Genomic DNA, 23694 nt, shown 5'->3' on the forward strand with positions numbered 1-23694 from the left:
TAAATGAGTACACACTTGTGGCTTCTTTTTAATTTCTTTCAGCCACTGCTCTTTAGTTAGAGTTTCACTAGAGGGACAGTAAATTTGCCCTCTATATTGGCTGTGTCCTGTTGCAGCAATTCTGAACTGCCCGCATTTTTTGCACGTGTTGTGCAAAACTTTGCGGGTCAGTTTCCGGGGTGCTCTATTAGGATGAGTGGAGCCTGCTATGGGAGCCGGAGCAGGGGCCAAAGGAGGGACCAAAACAGGAGCCAGAGCAGGAGCCAGAGGAGGGACCAAAACAGGAGCCAGAGCAGGAGCCAGAGCAGGAGCCAGGGCAGGAGCCAGAGCAGGAGCCAGAGCAGGAGCCAGAGGAGGGACCAAAACAGGAGCCAGAGCAGCAGCCAGAGGAGGGACCAAAACAGGAGCCAGAGCAGGAGCCAGAGCAGGAGCCAGAGCAGGAGCCAGAGCAGGGACCAAAACAGGAGCCAGAGCAGGAGCCAGAGCAGGAGCCAGAGCAGGGACCAAAACAGGAGCCAGAGCAGGAGCCAGAGCAGGAGCCAGAGAAGGGACCAAAACAGGAGCCAGAGCAGGAGCCAGAGCAGGAGCATGTGGAGGAGTGGCAGAGAACGTCCAAAAACTCTGTGTCTGTAAAGTAGTGGGGACAACATGAACCTGAGGCCTTTTGGGTGGAGCAGGGAGAAGCTGCCGCTGTCCTGGTGGATTTGTATCATCTGTAAATGTTAGGTTTCTTTTTAATTTGGCCTGTCCCACAGTGTTAGGTGGTAAACTGTAAATATGTGTTGGTTCTGAATGTGGTATGGCATAATGGGGACGTATACTTTATTAATGTGAATTCCAGGTATGCCTGTGACACACGTGTCATTCGCCTGATGCGGGATCGGACTCAGGGCAACAGCTCTGCACGGCTGTTAAAACAGCTGAAAGAAAACCACGGGGAGGAATGGCTGGATAGGTTGGGGCACTATTTTGAAGAGTGCTCTAACTTTGTTAATCGGCCCAGCCTGTTCCCAGTTGTGTGCCAGGAGCCCCCAGAGCCCGCTGACGTCCCCACTGCTCGCTGGTTGCTGTCTGTGTATGGCAGAGACATCCTGTCACGCATAGACCACATCAAGGCCAGCCTCACATCCACCTTGGGCACCATCTTAAAGTTGGACTCCACCAAAAAGGTGAGTAATAATGTAATGATAATAACAATTATAATTATCATCATCATTATTATTATCATATGCTCCTAGAAAAACTACTTTGTAATGTGAGAGTATTAAATACACTCATTTAAAAAGGTTTGGTAGATCACACTCATTTTTTCTAATTTCACAAACAACTAAACTTGTTTCATTCTAATTATTTGTGAAATGTTTATTGTATAAAGTGCATAAAAAATGCAATGAAATCTATGGCATACAGTGGTTTCTAATGACAAGACAAACTGTGAGATTTAACATCACATTTTTAATTGTAGATCACAAAGAAGCTGGCAGGACACAGCAAGGGAACGGCCCTGTGGGTGTCTTCTGTGGGCAACGAGCTGGGCCAAATCTTAAATAGTGTCCTGACTGTGCAGGAGGGTCCAGGACTGGACAGGATGGCTGCTGGCCTGATGGAGCGGTACCGCCAGGCTGCGGTTGCACCTCCCAAGGTGCTTTATGTGGACTGTGGCTGCTGTATAACTGAGGGGCTGAGCAAGCTGCAGGCCAGGTTAGGGGAGTGGCCAGATCTCCACATACGACTTGACATTTGGCATTTCATGCGGCGGCTGGCTGTGGGATGTACGACAGATGCTCATCCCCTGTATCCTGCTTTCATGAGGGCCCTGTCCTCGTGCATCTTTGAGTGGGATGCAGGGGACCTCGACCTCCTCCGGAGATCAAAAACAAAGCAGCTCCAGCAAGAACAGAGACCTGGTATAACCAGATCCATGGTGGACAGCCATATAACAAAAAAAGAGTTGAGTACTTTCTGCCGTAGGAGGACTCGGGGAGAGGAATCAACTCTTGTGCAACTAGAACGGCTGCTGGAGGAGCTAAGGGGTCCAAAAGGGAGAGACCTGATGGGTGTTCCTCTGCTGGATGAAGTGAGGATGGATCACATCTGGCGTGTGCAAAAACGGCACATAAAATGCATCCAGGATGTTCCAGGGATTCTGTTGTACACTGAAGTAGGCAGCAGGAACAAGAGTGGCATCAAGCTCACCAGCTACCGCTGTGCCAGAGGATCAACATCGCTGGAGTCATTTCACTGCCATTTGAACAGGTTTATTCCTGGTAAGTCACTCTCTACATGATTACACCTCTTAGCTGGATTTGATATCAAAACTGGATCAACAAGCAATTTGGATATTAATGGCATGTTGCCTAGATTTAACATTCTCCTCACTGCTGTTCTCCTCGTTTGGGTCTGTGGAGGTTTAACGCCGTGTTACCACTACATCTTTTATCCTTTTAATTGAGATGGTTTTGTGTTTGAAACAACGCTCTTATTTTTTTTGTCTGTAAAAAAAAATAAAAAAGGCTTCTCACATATAGCCATCAATTAACCATAAATTTCCCAAGTTTTTTTCTGTATTAAAGTTTGAATTTTAATTAATTTGATTTCATTGCATTATGATTGTATGCCAATGAATTGGATATAATAGGCTCGAATTGAACTGTATCTTTGAAATGCCTTGAGATAACATTTGCTGTGATTTGGCACTAATGAAATTAAACTGCATTGAATTGAACTAAATTGCTTTCATGTCACAGTCAGACCTATCTTTCCCTATTCATTCCTGAGCCCGCTCAACCACTCCAGCTAAGAGGTGCACTCTGTCGTCTCAGCTGACTGAAGGTGTCGTAAAGTGTTGAGTTTGAATGTTGCATTTACAAACAGTAACAACTATTTTTGCTGTATAGATTAAGATTAACATATTTTACAAACCAGTGTCGCTGTAACACCTGATCTGACTGAAACAAAGGAGCAAAATGAAATGTTGGGAATACTCACCCAATCAGAAATGTTCAGTGCTGGTCATTTTTAGACGAGGTGCTGAACATGAAAATTGAATGAGAGTGCTGTCGAGTCAAAATCCAAAAATCTGTGTGATTCTGTGGAGTAGAAAACACTGTTGGCTATACTCGTGCGTATCATATTTGTAACTGAGATAAATTGTGAAAAACTAGAGTTACTTAATGTCTATAATTCCCCTTTAGTCTTTGAATAAGACCGAGCAGGAATTATTCAGAGCTTTTGTATCACTACCTTGTTATACTTTTGTGAAAAATATGATATTCATTTCATTGTATGATCATTGTATTGTAGCCATACAAATTAGATGATGACAATTTTGAGTACTCTGTCAGATGTATAGCACTTTGATTTGAAGGTTTTGAGTTTAAGACACTGTGATTTTCTTTTGTTTTATAGTGAAACCAAGTCCTCCAGTCAACCTTTCAAACCATCAAACCCATGAGGGAGAACTCATTGTCTCCTGGGACAAACCATCAGACTTTCTGTCTGGCCCACTGAGATACGAGGTCCGATACTCCTCCAATACTACTCATTCAACCTGGCAGGTAGATACTCACCTGTTGCAAACCAAGGGAGTTGTATATGTGTGTCTGTTTGTGGTAATTTCCCTTTTCCCTTGAACCTGTAAGGACCAAGGGACAAGTCATTGAACAACTGCAGTCCTATAAAAATCTGGGGACAATCATTGACTCGAGCCTAAACTTTAAAGAGAACTGCAAAGCTGTGAGCAGGAAGGGACACCAGCGGCTGTTCTGTCTGAGGCTGCGGCTACACGAAAACGAAACAAGGTTTTTTTTGAAAACGGGTACGAAAATTCTTGCGACCACACGGCAACGCGCTGCTGTAAAGACTCAGGTCCAGACGAAAACGGATGAAAACGATGAAACGATGCAGTACACACGCCACTGTGTCACGCCACGCTGTGAGACAATAGAGAAGTGTTAAAATTGGCTCACGAAGTCAACGTTTGACTGACGCAAAAATGTTTTAGCTGTAACAATGGAAACGAAACGAGGCCGTTTTCAAACTTTCCCATTATGGAACCCGTTCTCAAAAACTATCGTTTTGGGGTAGTGGGAACGCCGGCTCCGTGTGGCCGCGACAGCGAAACGATAAGAAAAAGTATCGTTTACAGTGAAAAACGTTTTCGTGTAGCCGCAGCCTGAGGAAGTTGTCCCATTTCCACATTGATAGGACCATGATGACACTGTTTTATCATGCTTTTATCGAATCTATTTGAACCTTTTCACTTGCATCATGGTTCGGAAACTTGTCCCTAAAAGAAAGGCGTTCACTCAATCAGATTATTAAATGGTCAGGTCGGTTGATTGGGGAAACACAGCTGGGCTTGGAGTCGCTGTACGCACTTTACTGCGGAGATCTATTTTACAATTTATTTATTAATGAATTCTTTTTATAGAAACCCTGAGCCTGGTTTCAACCTTTATTTATTGTTCCTTGCCTTGTGGGCAATATCTACTTTTATCCTGTTCAGTGAGCATTGTGAGTACTTGCCATGTCTGTCTTTGTATTGTCTTGACCTGTCCTCTGTCAAATTAATGTCTGTTAATAAGGTGCGGGAGATGCCTTCTCCTATTTTCTGCAGAACAGATCTACCTACGGGGACTAATAAAGTCAACTGAACTGAACTTCTCTTACTCCAGGTGGTGTCTACTTTTGGAAAGCCCAAGCTGTCTCTGGATCTGAAGCCCAACCTAAACTACACCATCCAAGTTCGCTGCTCTGGCCTGGCCGAGCCTCCTATGTGGAGCGAGTGGAGCAAGCCACACAACATCCTACTGAACAGTAAGAGGAGCAATTTCCTTCTTTACATGGAGACAGATAATTCAAAGAAATGTAGGCTTTTTCCCTGATAAACATTGGGGAGCTTCAAATTTTTGTTCTCTGTGTTATGAATGAAGTCACTCAGTGTAATTCTGCCCTGTTTTTGAGTCATTGTTTATAAATGTCTGGAGATCCACACTCTTTAACAAGGGGTTTAAGGCTCCACTTGGAAGAACTCTACTGGTTCATTAAATTGATCAGAAAACCACTGACATCCAACTCTGACCTACAAAAGAGGGCTACTTTCACGAGTTGCTCTGTTTCAGAGAGCATTGTATGGCTCTAAAATATGGGAGTGAAATGACACTAACTGTTTTGTTTTAAAGAGACACTGTAAGCTGTAAATAAAAACATAATTCAGCGATTGTAAATTTTATAATCTGATCTTTTCTTCACAAGAAGCCAAAGAAAACGTATCAAATGATGAAACTGAGATATTCTACTATTACATGAAACATATTAGCTCATTTTGAATTTAATGGCAGCAACACATCTTAAAGTGTTGAGACAGCAGCAATAAAGCTGGTACTAAAAAGAAATGATTGCAGAATCTCTTATAAGTGAAGATAGGCAGGGGCTGCTATCATCCAAATAACTTTTGTCTACAAAGTATGGAGCAATTTCAGAGTAATGTTCCTCAAAGTAAAATTGCAAAGACATTTAATAATCCATCATTGACAGTACATAATATCATCAAAAGAATCAGAGAATCTGGAGAGAATCTCTTTCCAACTCTTCAAAGAAAGATTACGCTGTTGGCCTAAAACAGAAACTTCTTTGCATACTTCAAGAGTGCACATGCAGTACATTCATTTGATAAAATAGGCTACACAATTGTAACTCATCAGATCTACCTGTGCTGTCACGATGTGGCAGTGATATTGATGAGCTTTTATTTTATGCTATTATATATTGAATGAGTAAGAAATCTATTTGTTAGTTAGGGTTGTTATGCCAGATATGTGGAAGATACCCTGGAAACGTGGAACCTCGTTAGTAGCTCAGGCCCTAGGTGGCTGCAGTGGAACTCTAATTTTCCATTTGCAATCTTTGCATTTCTTTATTGTTTCTGAGTTTTAATTTCTAGTTCCTTTAAAGTCTTTAAACACTTGATGTGAAACTCGTGGATTTATAGTTAATTTATTGGTGGAATTATTGTAATGTATGTTAAAACAATAGGATAACAACCAGATGGGAGTGGGTTCCCTGTTATATTTGAAGAAAAAAGATCAATCAAAACCTGAACTTCATAACACGATTATAGAAATATATCCTGGCATAAATAAAGGTTATTTCTGAGGGCCTCATAAAAAGTAAGAAGTGAGATATTACAGCAAAGTGCTATGTGTGGAGAAAGGACGATATAGTATTCCAGCATAAGAACCTTATCCCATGTGTGAAACATTTTGGTGAGACTAAAGCTTTGGGCCTACTGTGTATCTATGAAAGATACTGGACCCCTGGATCTAAACATCTCTGTACCTTTAACTGAACATTTGCAATGCTCAGCAGCTGAGAGTTGTCTTAACTCAAATGAGTTTCACAACTTCTTTAAAGTGCCAGTTGGAAATTCTCCAAAAACAGAAAAAAAAAATAGATTAAGGACTTTGGGGGTGTGAAGTTCTAGCTGTCAGAAAAGTTTTGGTGTAGTACAACAAAACAAGAATAACACACCGCACCCTTTACACAGAAGTACTCGCACATGTTTCTGTTCTGCCAGTATTAGCAGAACAGTGAGCTCTCTTCAGATGATAGTTGACTGCATGATATTCCACACCATCTGACAAAGAAAACACTTTTTTTTATTCCATTGAGGTTTCTAGTTTTTTTTTTTTGGTGAAAATCTAAATGGAAACTAGGTGAAATATAATGAGTCAGGTCTTACTTTACATCTCTTATATTTCTTCTGACATTTATCCAGCTTCTTTTCAAAACATGTCTTGATTGCTGGAAACCAAAATGAGGAGGAGATATGCTGGTCCTTACAGAAAGAAACATTTGTATATTTATTTTCTGTGTGCAGCCGTGAGCTACATCCCTGAAACAGCTGTGGCACTACCAGGGGAATATGTAACAGTGTATTGTGTGTTCAACGACCACAGCAGCAACGCCAGCATGGCCATGTGGACGCTCAACCTCCACCAGCCACTTAATCACAGTCAGTACTACCCAGTCAACCAATGGGTAAGAAAAAATAATGTGTTTTTCTGATAACCAGTAAGCTCAATGACTCTCCTTTGATTTAATTATTTTTTTTAAAAAGCAGCTCATGTAAATATATATATTTTATTTACTATTTTACCTATAACAGGTCAGCAAGATTACAGTGCGTGCTCCAGAGACTGGAATATACGACCTGCTGACATGCGCACCGGAGTTGACCTTTCCTTATCCTTACAGCAAGATCTATGTGGAAGGTGAGTTTTGTTGCACAAATAAAATCAAAACTGAATAGCATTCAGTTAATGACTAATACAGCTACAATTTACTCAACTCAACTTAACTTTATTTATAAAGCCTTTTAACACAGCCGTGGCTGAAACAAAGTGCTGTACAACACGAAATACAAGGCATAAAACACATTTAGAAGAAAGGAATGCATAGTTTATTTTCAGTGGCTGGAAGCCAATTCTCTCTGCAAGCAAACAAAAAAAGGAAATAAGGTGGGAACATGTCACAACTCAACAATGGGAGCCAAAATCATCCGAGGCAACCTTTGGTGAAGTTTGTTTCATTACTGCTAATTGTAACTACTTTTCGCTCTGTTTTTCAGGGGCTTTCATTGATATAAAGTGCACAACCAGTGGGGACATCGATGCTATGGTTTGCAAGTGGAGCAACAAAAAGAGGATTAAACTCAAATTTCAATCCAAGTAAAGCAGCATTTTCAACTTTCTCTGTAGTGAAGTGTTTTTTTATGTGTAGGCATGCAGAGATGTTTATGAAACCCTTTGCAAACATTAAGGACTTAATGTGCTGAAAACATGGAAATGCCTGAACACGGAGCACCGGACACATCCTGGAAATACTACAAATCCTGTGCAATCCTGTGCTTCCTGAGGTGATACCAGGACATTTTCATTTAGCACTTAACTTTATGTCACCGTTATCAGCGTGTCTGACCTCAAGAAAAACAACAAGAAAGAATATATGAATTTGGCCTACATTCTGCTGTCTGGACATAAGAGGAAATGTTTTAACCCTTAACCCTTGATAAATTATTCTAAATCGGTAAACGAAAGGGTTTGTTGCTGTTATTTAGACTGTGCCTGAAAGTCTCCACTTAGTAGTAAATGGAAATGTGTTATACGCTTCATATGTCTTTTGGTTTGTTATTTTTTAGGCTAATGGCAGCTAAAAAGAGACAATTTATCGTGTCTTACTGTAGCTTTCACCATTTTGATGCTATTGTTTTGGCAAAATCTGCCCACCAACAAAGACAGATGGACAGCGTACTAAAGAGGTGCTTTGTGATAGTCTGTTTAGTCTATTTTCCTACAATTCATCTGTCCAGGACCACATTTTACTGTGATGCACTTGCACACACATAACAGTTCCAGCTTTGTCACTCCAGCTGGTAACAATTGTGTTACAAATTTAAGAAGCAAAGAAGTAAGGAGTTTCTGTTGCTAAGCAGTCATCCTAGAATCACTCCTGAAGAAGCACACTAACATTTTGGTGCTAAAGTGAGACTTAAGTTGAAATAAATGAGAACTATCTTTTCATTTTTGCTTGTGGGCATCTGATGCTATGTCTCATCTACAGCGGTTTTAATCCCACTGGTGGGGAGAAGACATAAGACCAAGAATAACATGACTTGTCTTATTTTTTGTAATTTATTCTTGGCAGGTGGGCTGTCATGCCATGCAAGGAAATGAAGGAAAGGGAGAGAGCTGGTGAGAATGTTGGGGTGATGGGACCTCCTTGCATGGAGGTCAGATCCACTCAGAAAACCTGCACCATCCAGCCTCTGAATCTAGCCTGCTACAAACTGTGGTTGGAGATGCCATCTGCATTGGGTCTCATCACATCCAAACCTCTCTTCCTGTCACCTTTAGATCATGGTGAGCGTGATGTGGGGAGCACATCTTTAGAAGTATTGCAGAAGTCATTATTAGTTCATATGCACTGGGTCCCTTGGGTGCATTTAAAAATTTTGGCTATTTGAGAAATATCGATCTCCTTCTGTTAGTTAAGATCAATTTTCCACGTTAAGTATTTGCAGTAAAAGAGACAAGTCATTTGACTTTATGACTGAATTGAGAAATATTTTCTTTTATATTAGCTCCAAACATGTTCATTGGATGTTCTACAGCAACTGTGATACTGTCCTACATATTGTAGATACTCAAACCTGAAACCCTATGCTTTTCCTTGCACCCCAATACAGTGAAACCTCACACACCTACGAACGTTAGGGCGCTGAGCAAGAGCAGTGGAGTCATGAAGGTAACTTGGAAGCATCCACCTCTGCCGGTCCAGGGCGTCCAGTGTGAGTTTCGGTACTGCTTGTCATCCAATGAGAGAGATGAGTGGAAGGTGAGTTTGTCACAATGATTAACCATCAAAGGCTTTTACTGAAATTTTGGCCATGTGGCAGTATGGACTGCTTGCCGCTCTCCAGAATTAATTATTCTCCACCCAGCATAGATTTGAAATGAAATATTTTGTAATTGCAAAACGGAACGCTCATTTATTGTTGCTCATTTGAACACGACTCAAACTGATCTTTCCAAAATGTTTTTCTTTTTTTTTTAGATATGTAATTACACTATAGGGATCAAGAATTGCTCAATTCCATTTTCAATGTTCCTGTTGAAGCTGAACAAAAGGAACAAACATAATGACTGAGCTTCATATAGCTTTAATTACAATAGACTTCAGATTATACTTTTTTTTTTGTCTCCCTGCCGAAGTAGAGGCATAAGAATGCTGTTGCTTGTCTGCAAGCTTACACAAACTAACCAGCAAAATTTCATAAAATGTGCATAGTGGGCAATGGAATATCGCAAAACATTTTGGCTTTGATCCAAATCATACCAGTCATCTATTCAAAAGTGCTAAAGATGTATTGTCCCCATGCCAATCTTACTTCTATTTGTGATATTTGTCATTTTTAAAATGATCTCTAAAAACGTTGTATCTGCAGGTCCAGAGTTCAGTGCGGGATCCTTGGGGAGAAGTTGTGATACCAGACATATGCCAGGAGTACATGGTTCAAGTACGCTGCAAGCACATCAGTGGGAAAGGCTACTGGAGTGATTGGAGTAAATTTGTAAAGTCCACACCTCTTAACAGCAAAGGTAAGGACATTTCATTCCCAATCTAAACTTCAAAAAGCATTCACTTTGACAGATGCAGTTTCATTTGAATGTAAAAAGTCACATCACAACTTTACATATCTGCTCTAGCGGAAAAAGGTACACATAAATACCATAATCTTATCTTAAGGGTATAAACGGAGGGCAAAAATCTATTTAACGTTCAATGATTGGTCTCCTCAGCTCCTGAACGTGGTCCTGATTTCTGGAGAATCCGTCAAGATGACCCAGACAGAAGAAAGTCTAATGTCATTCTGCTATTTGAGGTACACAAAGAAACATTTTATGGCATATTATAAAAGACGGTGCTTGGATTTTTCAGCCTGGTCTCTATTTTCACATGTATTTTGGAGGAAATTATTGGTAATTGCAAAAGATCTTTGTCATTTGATCCAGATTAAGTTAACAGCAATCAATATTCATTTCATTTGAATGGCAACCGCAGAGTAGTTGCAATCTGATTTGTAAGCTTGCCAGTTATGATTACAAACAGCTTTACTTTTCTTCATTCAGTTTCCCTGTTATGTCACATTGCAGCTGTTTACTTGTTGCTGGTCATTCTTTACACCAAACCAGGACTCAGGTTGACTTTTCTTAAATTTGAATAGAAAATGAACTGATTAACTAGTATCTGTGTAGCCGAACTTGATATATCTTATCCCTCCATGTTGTGCTTTAAATTTTTGTTTATATTCAGCTTAAAATGGCATTGCCCAGCCGTCTAAAGTTGGTGAGCTTTGAAGATAGCAATGCTTTTTTTCCTAGGATTTCGGAGTATCTGGTGACTCCTACTGTGTGGATGGATTTATAATCCTGCGCCAGGCCTTGAATGGATCTGTGAAGAAGATAAAGACCGATCTGGTGTCCTCCTACAGCTTTGAATGGGATCAGGACTTCCAGACTGTGACCGTGGAGGCCTTCAATAGCATTGGCAGCTCCATTAACAACATAAACATGACGCTGGAGAAACAACCTAAACGTGAGTGAGGAATCGTACAGAAGGTTTGATCAATCACAAAGGAAGGTTGACATGTTTTTGTATGAAATACATGGAAATCTGCCCTCACCACTGTGGTCTGGAGCTGTAGGTTCTATGTTGCGGCGTCAGAATTATGCTCAAATATGAATATTTGCTTTTTGAGAAACAAACGTGTACTTGACTTGTTTTTGTTAATTGGCCACAAACGTTTACTCTTTCCTGCTTTACAACACATTGCAGAAGAATATGGGGGAAAAATGGCCACTGAAGTGTATGTTTGAGATAATTTTTTTTTGTCTGTACTTGGTCAGATAAATCTATCTTTGATAATTGGCTATGTTAAACCATTGATATAAAAAAGCCCACTCTCAATCATGGTCATGTAGCAGATTACATGTTGATATCTATCCTTGCAGAAAAATAGTTTGTATGAAGAGTTTCAGTCTGGAATTGGAGCACATTGCACTGAAATTACAGTAGCTAAAATGACAAATTACTTCTTTATTGCTTCCAACAGAGGACTTTGCTGGTTCTTTTTTTTTTTTTTATCTCAGTGCGGCCTTTGACACAATCAGTCATGAATTTGGATGAAACTGGGTTATTAATGTTGGCTGAAATCTTTTTTTAATATTTAGCTATGCAGTTATCTAAATAGTATTATTTTGGCGTTGAGTGCCGTTGTTCTAAACCTTGGGAGTTTCTTTTTTTTGTCCAAAATTTGTTTTTGATTTACATATTGAACAAGTCTCTCCATCAGCCACTTTGATTTGCAGAAAATTACCGAAATCAGAAGTGTCCAATCCCAAAGTGCTGCTATAGATGTTGATTTGAAATTTCCAGCCCTGCACATGCAGATTTATCTGTAGGTATCAATGAATAAAATACGTTATATACAAAGTTATATGTTTATCAGTTGTTTAGTTTTAGATGATGACAGGCTGAAAGCAAATGGAGAAGAAGCCTGGATAAATTGTATGTAATAAAATATCACCAGATCGGTTTCCCCTTAACTTGTCATGTGTGCGCCAACTGGAACCATGAGATTTACCCGACAGTATTGTTTCTTTTCTGCACTGCAGGACCCTGTATGCATTGGTTCCATGTGTTGGCTATAAACAGCACCTGTGTGTCTCTGTCATGGAGCTTGTTGGACAGCAGCTCTATCCCTCTGTTCATGGTGGTCCAGTGGTCCTCACAAAGGCAGCAGGGCCCTGAGGACCCTGGCCTGAGTGAACAAAAGTGGGTCAGACTGCCCTACACTGATCGCCCTGTCTATTTACAAGGTAAAACATTTTCTGCGCTGTCTTTGTGATTATTTTCTTTTCCCTTTTCACTGTTTATAGTAAGTGGTATCAGCCAAAATGACCTTGAGACATTTTTATGATAATTTCAGGAGATTTTTATGGCTATGAGGATTTTGTCTTCTACTTGTATCCCGTGTTTGCTGATGGGGAAGGAGAGCCGATGTCCACTTCAGGTGTGCTTTCTGCTCAGATTTCCATTAATATCACACGCAACACTAAACGCCAGCACTTTCATTGTATCATTAGATGTCTAATGTGTACTCTCTCCTCGTTACAGCAACCAGACGAGACCCTGAAGCCTACATTATACCATTGTTCATCTTTATACTTTGTGGGGTCCTATTTTTCAGCCTGGTTATCATGCAAAAAAAGTAAGAGCCTATTATGTCTGAAAAATGACTGCTTGTGTTTTAACATGCAGATTTTTGCAGGTTTTGATCCATGTATACCTTTGTTTCTGGTGTAAATTGAAGGGATCCAATTTGAAAACAATTAGCCTCGCATGCAAACACCTGTAAGAAATGATAAATGGGGTTAATCACTAGGTTGCAGTATAATTCGGGACACAGTGACACTGATCATGAAAAATTAGAACTGTGACATTTAACAGCTCATGAGGGTGTAATTAGAATTGATACTAGTCGATAGGAGGGGGAGGAATCATGCAACAGAAAGGAAGGAGAGAAGAGTGCTTCGATTGTGTGTTCATCCTGAATGTGTGCTATGTTTAATTTCCAGAATGAAAAAGTTAGTGTTGAAGAATGTTCCCAATCCAAAGAAATGCTCATGGGCTGAAGGTCTTAACTTCAAAAAGGTAAAACATCTTAATATGAAACTCAATGCTTGCTATTGGATGAGATGGAAATCTATAGAATGTGTAGATAGCCAGACTGAATCTGATCCTGGTCAATTAATCTGCCTTCAGCTACTCTAAAAGGTCACTAATTCATTATGGTGCCACATTAACGGCAGCTTGTTGCCGCAGCTCTTGACATATTTTGTCTTTTTCCAAAAGCTTTATCCTACAAAAACCCCCAGATTTAAAAAAAAAAAAGTATTATTGGATTTAAATAAATTGATTTAATTAGATTGTTCAGTCTTTACCCCAAGCTAAGCCGACCAACCTCATAACATTTTACCAGGAAACATGAAACAATAAACACACTTCTCAAATTTTTAAGCTGTTTTCTTCTATGCACCAACACATGCCTTTGACCAATGTTCTGTTTTATAACAGACTTGTTTTTATCATGGAGCACTGTTGTAGATACAGTAGGTTAAGCATTTTATTACATGTTGTTTTTCAATGGTTTTTTTTTTATCACCTACTTTGAAGACACAGCATAATCAAGTTTATTGAAGCACATTTACATCACAACAGCACTGTATGAGGTAGTTATTTCCACATAGTTACAGAAAACATGCGATTAATTTCTCTTGTTAATATTAAATAAAAGTTAGAGACAGTAATATACTAGGCTTTACCAAAATCTTTGTAACATCAGGGACAGTCTGTGGCATGCTGGTTCAGCTTGTTCCAGAACTCCAGCCATAAATGCCAAATATAAGTGTCAGTAATTCTGATGTACTGTCGTTACTGAAATGCAGTTGTTGTCTTTCCAGGTGGACACCTTTGAGCACTCTTTCCAACCTTTGAAAGGTCTGCAAGCTTTGCCACTGCTGCTGCCCTCTGAGAAGATTTCCAAAATCATCATCGTTGATAAAACTCAGACGGAGGACCTGATGGAAAGTGGAAGACTCCTCAGTAAAACTCCCTCCATAGCCATTAATCTGGATGCATTAATTACCTCAACCCCGAATATAAATGAAATACAACCAGTTGATCCCATAGTGGACCTGCATCAAAGTGGCACTGACACTTCTACCCAGTCTTCAGTCACATATTCCAAAGTGCTTCTCTCTGATCCAAAGCAGGACCAACAGCCCATTCATCTCCATTACAAGGATGATAGTGGTGGTTACTCCAATGATGAAGGAAATTTGTCTGCCAACAACTTGGACATTTCTGTACCTTTCTCCAATGGAGTGAGGGGGCCAGACAGTTGTTATAGTGTGGAGATAGACAAGTCAAGGCGCTCCTGCTCCTACAACTCTGCGGAGGACATTTCTGAAACATCAGAGGAAGAAGTTAAAGGAGATGTGAAGCAAGAGAAAGATTTGTATTACCCAGCAATGGAATATCCAGCAGAAAATGAGGAGGGAGAGGAAGAGGAGCAGAGTGATCATTGTGCAAAAAGTGAGCTTCTTAAAAATGCTGTTTTGAACAGAGAGGACTGTTCTGTGGAGTCACATCTTCTTGTCAGCCCAGAGGGCTTAAGTGAGCTGTCCAGCGAGCTGCTGTTGGATTCAACTTGTGGCTTATCCCCGCTGTACCTGCCTCAGTACAGAACTGCTCCACCCACAGGGATACTCACAGCTCAAACGTAAAACAGCAAACCCCATCTCTGACATAAACCTGCATCATTGAACACTCTACATTGTGAACTACATCATGTTTACGTATTTAACAAAGTGGATCTTCTTTCTTTACTGGTCTTTAAATCCCTGATTCCACTGTGCCAAACTGCTGTTCTGTATAATTACTGTTACAGTTACATTTTCTGAGAAAAATCATAACTCATGCAAATCAGCAAAGAGGTGGTACAAGGAGCATCTTGGTATTCAAGAACAATCAAAAGGGCACTGGTAGCCTTTACTTGAAAGTTTATCAGGAATTTGGGCAGAAAAAGAACAGCGGATGACATTCAGCAAACTGCCTCAGTCTCAGTTCAAACTTTGACAACCTACAGCCTCCAGCTTATATATAGCTGAGCTACCTGGCACCCTGACACAGAGAAGGTTGACATGTGGTAGTATCAGATATCCTGCGGTTAAAATAATCGGCCAATTTAATAATTGGTCCCCTTACATGTAGATGTTTGGATTGAAAGAACTCCGTCTCCACTATAGATCATTTGCTCCAACTACGAGGCTTGAAAAGTCTTTTTTTGTCCTCCAACTGAATTATTTCTGTTGCATTTAAGTAAAAGATGAAAGCGCTTCAAAGAGAATAGAGTTATGCACAGAAAGTGATGGATAAAGCCAATAATTTGGACTTCTTCAAAGCATGTTTGACTCTGAGATGGAGATCAAACTTGGATGTCTCTTTAATGCCTTTCATTTAAAGACACTTAATTCACTGCATTCATGGGCAGCTTGTGCGTGAATGTCTGCGTGGACTCATGCACCCACTTACTCAAGGAAACCTTTTTGTATTTTGTGCTGTAATGTATTTGTAACTTTGTTGTTGTCACCATGAAAGCCGGGTTGACTCACAAATCGGACTTATGAGCAGATTGGGTTCAGGGAGATTTGAGTAAAGGCGAGGTTTATTAAAAGGTTGGTGCAGCGATGAGCCCATGAGTGGATCCAGGTGAACAGGTAACTCTGAGAGGAGAGGGAGATCGTTAGCGTGAGCCGGAGACAGGGTCATTTGTGCAATTTGTGTTTTTCCTTCCTGGATTAAAGAGGCTTTCCAGAACAGAGGGGAGGGTGCTGGCTGTGGTGAAGAAGGTACTGAGTCAACGGTGGGGCGAGCAGGTAAGTGTCTCGGAATCCCCAATGGAGAGCTAAATCCTTTAGCATGGAAATCCAGAATGCACTGAACAGAGCAGCAGACACTAGGAGCACAAGAGAACGACTTATGTACATTGAGGTTTTTACTTGTGGAAAAAAGGGGCAGAAGTCAGCCACTGTCGCAGTTAGAACAATCCAGCCAAGAGTGGTTGCTCCTGCAGATCCTTATGAAGGCATGTTGATGAGCGTAGATGGAAAGCAGGTGCAGGAGCTGAACCAGACTCCTCCCTAGGCTTCCTGGAAAACCTGCTCAACCCCACCTAAGACCCAGAAACCAAACAAACCCCACAGCCAAGCATAATCATGACAGTTGTGTATGTGTAAAATGGGATATCTATTTTTGTCTGGTCCTTGTAAATGAGAGATGCTGTTTCCTGTAGATAAAAGACAAGAGCTTGTTTATTTTAATGATGAAAACTATTGTAAATATACATCACATGATTAAAAGAAATTGTTCTATAAAGATATCTTGTGTCTATTTTTTTCCATTGTGATAATAAAGTATTTATTGTGAGCATGTGTTGTTTGTTTATTAATATTCTTGGATTGTTACTGGTTATGTGACATTTAACCAAAAAGTTTTTAGTTTTTTTTTTTTTTTATCACAAGTTTAAAATGCATTAAGACCAAGCTCCACAAATAACTTTTTGGACAGTGACCCAATTCTGTTTAGTTGTGATTTTTTTTGTTTTTTTTCAACCTTTGAACACTTATATAGTATTACTGCTTAATGATAATAATTTGTATTTTATTTAGTGAGGATGATCATTATTAAAAAATCATAGAAAAAAAGGAAGCGAATATAAGAGAAAAAGCAAGCACAAAAAAACACTGAATATTGTTGTTCTCACTTGTAGTGATATTCTGTCACCTTATGGCTGCAACAAGTAAATGCGATCTAAAGGTATCAGGCAACAACTTGTACTGTGGGGGGGGCTGGAGCCTATCCCGGCTGTCCATAGGCAGGGAACAGATCGCCAGTCCATCACAGGGCTACACGGAGACAAACGGACACGGAGACGCGCTCACATTCACTGAAATGAATTAAGTTTGAAGTTATTCAAGCCTTATGCTAACCTGTAGCTAGTTAGAAAATTAGCAGAGTCTACTGTCATAACATCAGTAACTCGGATCCAATATAACACCTACTGTGAAAACGACTTGTGCATTTAATTCATGTCGATGTAGACAGCCACATTTCGGTAACACATAACTTTGCCTCAGTTACTAAGTTATTACTGCTATGGCGCTAATATTATGGTCCTTTATTCCCGCGATTGACATCTGACTAAAACCTCATCCTATGCTTGTGAAAACACGTAACTTTGCCTCGGGTACTACCAAGTTATTATTGCTATCGGGCTAATGTTATGGTCCGTGCAATTTACATCTTACTGAAACTCACGTCCATAGCCTCATCCCATACTGTCAATCGCGTTATCATTTTCTTATGTATTTGGCAAAGAAACTGTAACTTTGTGTAACCCCACCAAGGCTACTACACAGGTAGGGATATTCAATGATAGAATTAACAAAAGGGAGGAGACTGATGTGCAAAATAAAATATAATTTGTTTCATTAAATCGCTGTTTCAAAAAGGAGAGAAATGGAGAGTTACTGTATTTTATTAACAATTAATCAAATGAATAAAATAAACCACATGCTTCCAAAAGTATTAATGGTTGAAACACAGGCTGTGGCTGTGACCCCCAGAGGAATATGCCCAGTAGTACACCTAACCCCACTAATAAATACTATTTTACTGCACACCAATAGGGGGCACATCAAAGGCCGTACACTACACACTAGTAGTAGCCAACTCAAGGGCCGTACACGACACAACAAGAGCCAACTCGGGCTATTCACACAGCAAGCAAGTACACAGCACACCTGAGGGGTGCAACTACTAAACCTACTTTCCCAAGCTACCCAGCCACAGCACTGAGCAAAATAAATGTAACAAAAACAGAAATAAAGAGAAGATAAACATAAACACAAGGTTAGAAAGGAGGTGGTTTCACAAGTACGACAGACTAGCGAGCCTGGTGTTCACGTTCTAGGTTCTTGGGAAATTAACCTAAAAATAGTATATTAAAAACAGTGGTTGCATTAACCGTCTTGTTTCCGTGCAGTTTGCCTTTGCTTTCCATCCGGGTCAGCGTAAGGAAATGGCAACCTCTGCAAAGTTCAGTCCCTCAGAACCGCTGGTCTAAGGTGACGTTCTCCTTTGTTCTCCACTACACTGATTTAACTTGTGCAAACGTTGCTCTAACGCGTGGTTCTCGTCTGTTTTCACAGTATCCCCAAATGAATAATTGATGGAAACCTGCGACGGTACCCGTGTAACTGAAGTAGGATTTCCTCACCGCCGGCGCAGCTAAAGTGTACAAGTGCTTCTCTCAGCGTTTGCCGCGTCAATGTGGTTTTGAGAGAACAATAGATGTGATGGAGCTACCGGAGACCGTCATGTCACGTGACAAGCTATTGAGAGACCTACCTAAGATTTAAAGGGCCAGGGCCAGCGCCCCTCATCACATTTGTATACCATCGTCATCAGCTATGTACTGTATCTAGATCTACTATGTCATCAATCATCCACTCTAATAGTACTCACCAGGTAAAACAAGACGTCCTTTTATGCGTTGTCTTTCCCTGTAACTCCACTTCCACCGCAGATTTACGCAGGTGTGTGGAATTTGCCAGACATATAGGCCTAGAAAGGCTACAGTACATAGCTGATGACGATGGTTTGCTATGTTCACACGGGGGATTAGCTCAGATGGTAGAGCGCTTGCTCTCATGTTACTGTGTCCCGTCAATTTGGCCAAAGTAAGCCCACATTAGCCAATCATGTTTCCCTCTGTGGGCTTACTTTGGGCTTACTTTTGACCAATCACCGTCCCTCCCTCCATCATAAAACAGCGCTTCGCTCATAATTCACACATAATCATCGCATATTAGGCGATATTTTAACTTTTTATATTTTGCATTGTGTACTGAGTTGAGGGAAACCCTTTGCTATTTATTTATCGTAGAAAATCTTGCAATTTTACGTTCAATAACAGAATAAAACACGACAAAAATTCCAACAAATTCAGTATTCTGTTGGAAGTTTCAGATGTGTCTACAGTGGTAGCAGAAATGATGTGTAAAATAATGAGCAACTTTGTCTTAAATTACTAAAAGCTCGTGGCAGCTTCGGCAGTGATGAGAGGCGCATTTTTCAGTCCATATCTCTAACTTGCAGAGACCTCGTTCTCTGAGGCAAAGTTGTTGTTTCGTGTTTCATTCAGCAGAGGAGAGGGTAAGTGTAAAAACTGTTCATTTTTATTGATTCCAGCACCAAAGCAGCATGTAAAATGTAAATGCAAACATTTTGTTTTAAATACATCATTTACGAATAATGTCTTTAAAGAACAACACTGTCCCACTGGTTGTCTTTCAGTCCCAATTGTCTGCGTCTCGTCTCGACTGTTATTTCTGCAGGTGTAGGTGAGCAGATCTTCTTCTCCGTGTGTCTGTGAGGAGCTTCACACACGGAGACGGCTTCATCTGTACGGCTCGGTGTGGGATGCTTTTCATCGTTTCAGCTGGGGACGATCAACAGTCCGCTGTCTGGGAGCAGATTTGGTGCTGGAGTGTGTTCAGGGGACGGCTGTGCAGCTGGAGCTTCCTGGGACTGGTCCATGTCCACTGTGAGGTGCTACAAGGAAGACAGAAAGAAAGTCCTGATTTAAGCTTAAGCATAACTTTGTGACAATTTGTCATCTTTTGTTTTTAAAATAGCAGCTTGTTTCTTTACTTTTTTCTATAATATCAGCTAATATCATCTAACTGCAGTATATAATGGGCCTTTTAACTGATCACGACTTTGTGACACTAAAAAGGACCTACCCCAAGTTCTCCTTTATTGCTTTTTTTTTTAACATCAGCTTCTCTCATCCGGCTGGGAGCTCCTCGTCGTCACGGAAACCCTGGGTGCATAACGGCAATGTCGGGTCCACAGTCTTTCTCCTTCGGACCTGCGCTGGAGTCTTCTCTCATCTATGATCACCTCGGTAAAACACAGCAGGAAAAGGAAGGAAAAACTGCACAAGTACTCAACATGTGTGAGCTAGCATACATTCATTTCTGTAGATTTCGTTCATTAGTCAGACGGAATCATGCACTCACCTGTTTTGCACAATACGTTACCTGCGGTAGCTCAGGTGTTCCACTTTGTCCTCCGTTGGTGTCAGAGTTGTTGTTTTCTTTGTCATCCGCAGGAAGCCACAGAGGCTCAGGCCAGCGTGACATGTGTTCACACAAAGGAGGAACATCAGAGGTGGACACTTTATTAATCCTGCGAGGGGGAATCCTTTAACTTCCCCTCGCAGGATTAATAAAGTACTTTGATTTGAATCAGGCCTGGATCAGAAGGAGGGACCCCCTCCTGAAACTTAGCCTGTAAGATAGTTCCACCTTCCTGTACTTATATGACTGTGACATGACACAGGTAGCAGTGAAGAGAATGCTTACTATTATATCTAGTTTCCAAATGAATTACAAAGCCATGTCCTGCAGATAAACCGGTTTGTAACACTCCACAACACACTCGCTCACAGTGCTATCTTTTGCCTGAAAAAATTCCAAAGGTGAGTTCAGTGCGTCCCCCTCTTTCTCTCTGACATGCAGCAACCACTCAGTCAAAGCGATAACTACCAGGTGAGCACGACACCGTTACGCACTATGATGATTCCACCTTAGAACAGAACACAAGTTTTAGAAACCATACGTAATCTTTTACATCCGTCAATATTTCCACTCGGCCCCCGAAGCGTTGTCTGACAAACACAACATCAACACCAGAGTTTGGGTGCCGTGCCCAAGGACACTTTGACATCTGAACTTGAGGATGTGGGGATCAAACTACCAACCCTTTCTCCTGAAACAATGCCACCCCGTCTCTCACTCTCTTGCTAGCTGTCATTTATCTCTTTGAGGTCTTGTTTCTCAATAAAATTCACAAGATCAATGAACATGGCTCTATGTCCTCTTCTTTCCAGCAGATCACATGCCACATTCCTCCATTTCTCTCTTAATTTGTAGGGAAGTTTCAGGATTCTGCTCCGCATGTTAGAAGGTATGTCCAGTTCACTCATGTACATCACTTGTTCCATTAAGTTTGAACATCCTCTGAGAAATAAAGAGAGTGATTGCAATCCTTTTACATCCTCACTTTTTACTGGTGTCCAGTTCATTATTTTTTCCAGGTAAGCAGATGCAATTTTATGCTCATCTCCAAAGTGCTGTGCAAGACGGCTCTTGCCTCTTTGATAGCCTTGATCTGTGGGAAGATGTTGGCAGCTATGCACAAGATCCCTTGGATGCCCCCTGGTGTACTGTTCAAGGAAGTGCAAACAGTCGCTGCCATTATTCGTCTTCATCTCCACTCCATTTTCAAATAAATAAATGACAACATTTTGCTGAACTAACAATGCAGTGATTTCATTTTGTTTTTGCATAATGTTCACCATATCAATTTTGTTGTTTCCAGTTTGAGTTTGTGAGTTTAAACTGTTTCCCATTTGATGTCCGAGGCGAGCTGTATGAGTTACTTGTGGCAGCTTTGCATTCATTTGCGCAGCAGATCTTTGTCTTGGCCTTACTACTGGTGCAGGATCAGGTACGGCAAGAACATTTTCATGAGGAACAAAGACGTTGGCTTGGGGATTTAGTCCGACGGATCTTTGGGCTTTGCTCCTTTCCAAATAAGAGTTCATTCCATCTGACCGTTTTGAACCACACTGAGATGCGTTATTTTCTAACACCTTGAGCATTGCTGTTGTTGCTGCCGAGTCCGAGTCCAAGTCCAAGTCCGCTCGTACCCATGGTTACTCCAAAGATTTTCTTAGTCCTATTTGACCATCTCTGGTTACTCCACAAACGCAAAGTCCTGCACACATTTGGGAATGCTGCAGAAATCATACATATTAGAAGAACTGTCATTTTAACACGCCATCTCCATTTGAAATCAAATGTAGCATGCTTGAAAACACACTATGTAGAATCTTGGATGTTAAGTTGCAGTATTTGATCAATGAATATGGTTCGTTTGTTATTGCCATTTTATAGAATTCTGAGAAAGCCAAGTTTCCCTTGACTTCCACTGGGAGGCGCCAGTAGCCAGTAAATGGCGATGCACGCATTGTAAATAACCAGGGAAACCCATACTGAGGAACACAAAAATGAATGAACGTCATTAGGACCAACACATTTTTTTGTGTGTTGCACGTTTTTTTTTTTCTATTCCCTCTAAATCTGATATCACAGCCATTATCAACCATTAGGCTCTATCTGAGTCTGACTTATTTGGAAATACTGATTATAACCCCATGTGTAGGCCTATGTTGAAAAGAATTTTGGTCTGAATTCATTGTAGGCTAAATATTCCACTAGGTGGTACAACATCCCTCTGTCTAGACATCAATGCTGTGGATTTACCTTGTACACGGATGTTTAAGTGTGTAATGCTACCCCAACTTGTTTTTCATGGAATAGTTAAACTCTCATAAATAAACAAAGCCAGCTGCACTGAATGTTTCTTCAGAATAGTTTTTAGTGCAAAAATAGAACATACAATGTGATTTAATGCACACTTTGATAGAAGATATTTAACTGTGGCGAATGCAAAGAACAAAAACACAAAAACTAAGTCAGCAGCAGTAAGTGCAAAAATGTCACAGTATCACACAATAGAAACATAAACTGTGTAAAATATCAGTAGATAAATAACAGTAGATAACAGTAGATAAAATTCGAACAAACAGAATACAATAGTCAGCTGCAGAGTGCAAAAATGTCACAGTAGGCTAACCCACGATAGAAACAATAACTGTAAAATATTGGGCATTTTCAGAAGGCCTAACAACATATAAAACTACAGAATACAATAAAAAAAGGTGCAGAGAGTTGCACAGATCTGGAGAGAGTGAAAAACTTTTCTTACGTTGTCTTCTTCTCTGGCTTGACCCTTGGCAAATTTGCGTTAAGGAAGACGAGTGCTTGGACATTTTTAGGCTTGAGGCGACTTCTTCTTTCAGAGATCAGTTGTCCAGTCTTGGAGAATATTCTCTCAGAGGGAACTGATGTCGCCACCACACAAAGCTTCTTGGCCATCAACTTGCTTAGCCTTGGGTATACAGGGGCTCGGCTTTTCCACCACTTCAGGGGGTCTTCGTGTCTTGGTAGGAGAGGCTCCTCCAGGTAGGCTCGCACCCCCATTATGGCATCTGCAGTGGGGTTCCTGGCTCCTACTGTTCCAGCCACCTGCTCATAGGGGTGATGGAAGACATGACAATGGATACCATATTATATTACATTAGATTCAACTTTTGTCATTACACACATAGCAATAAAAGGCACTTTTGTTACTAAATAGAAGTGTCAGTAGATTTGCATAGGCTATGTGCAATATGGGCAGTATGTAGCCTACCTGTACAAATGAAATGCATTTATGATATTATTAGACTGAGACTAGATTTAGAGGTAAAAAGAGAGTAGTTGTTTCCATCCTTACTTCTTCTTGGAAATAGCTCCAAACAATTGATGCAGCACC

General features: G+C 40.6%; 1 protein-coding gene across 1 annotated transcript; it reads left to right on the forward strand.

Moving 5' to 3' along the window:
• Positions 1-547: 547 nt before the first annotated feature.
• Positions 548-16528, forward strand: LOC142400690 (leptin receptor-like). Its single transcript, XM_075485793.1, has 18 exons — positions 548-721; positions 842-1169; positions 1466-2267; positions 3409-3557; positions 4677-4818; positions 6881-7041; positions 7169-7274; positions 7631-7730; positions 8707-8921; positions 9248-9396; positions 10007-10160; positions 10362-10444; positions 10944-11157; positions 12237-12440; positions 12551-12634; positions 12739-12832; positions 13200-13275; positions 14085-16528. Coding segments are annotated over exons 1-18 (3888 nt in total). The 5' UTR covers positions 548-719; the 3' UTR covers positions 14910-16528.
• Positions 16529-23694: the final 7166 nt, after the last annotated feature.

This window comes from Odontesthes bonariensis, chromosome 15, assembly GCF_027942865.1.
Source record: "Odontesthes bonariensis isolate fOdoBon6 chromosome 15, fOdoBon6.hap1, whole genome shotgun sequence".
NCBI classification, from domain to species: domain Eukaryota; kingdom Metazoa; phylum Chordata; class Actinopteri; order Atheriniformes; family Atherinopsidae; genus Odontesthes; species Odontesthes bonariensis.

Coding starts and splice junctions, on each gene's coding strand:
- LOC142400690 (XM_075485793.1), top strand. Junction 7,042..7,168: donor ACTACCCAGTCAACCAATGG/GTAAGAAAAAAT, acceptor TACCTATAACAG/GTCAGCAAGATTACAGTGCG. Junction 11,158..12,236: donor GCTGGAGAAACAACCTAAAC/GTGAGTGAGGAA, acceptor TCTGCACTGCAG/GACCCTGTATGCATTGGTTC.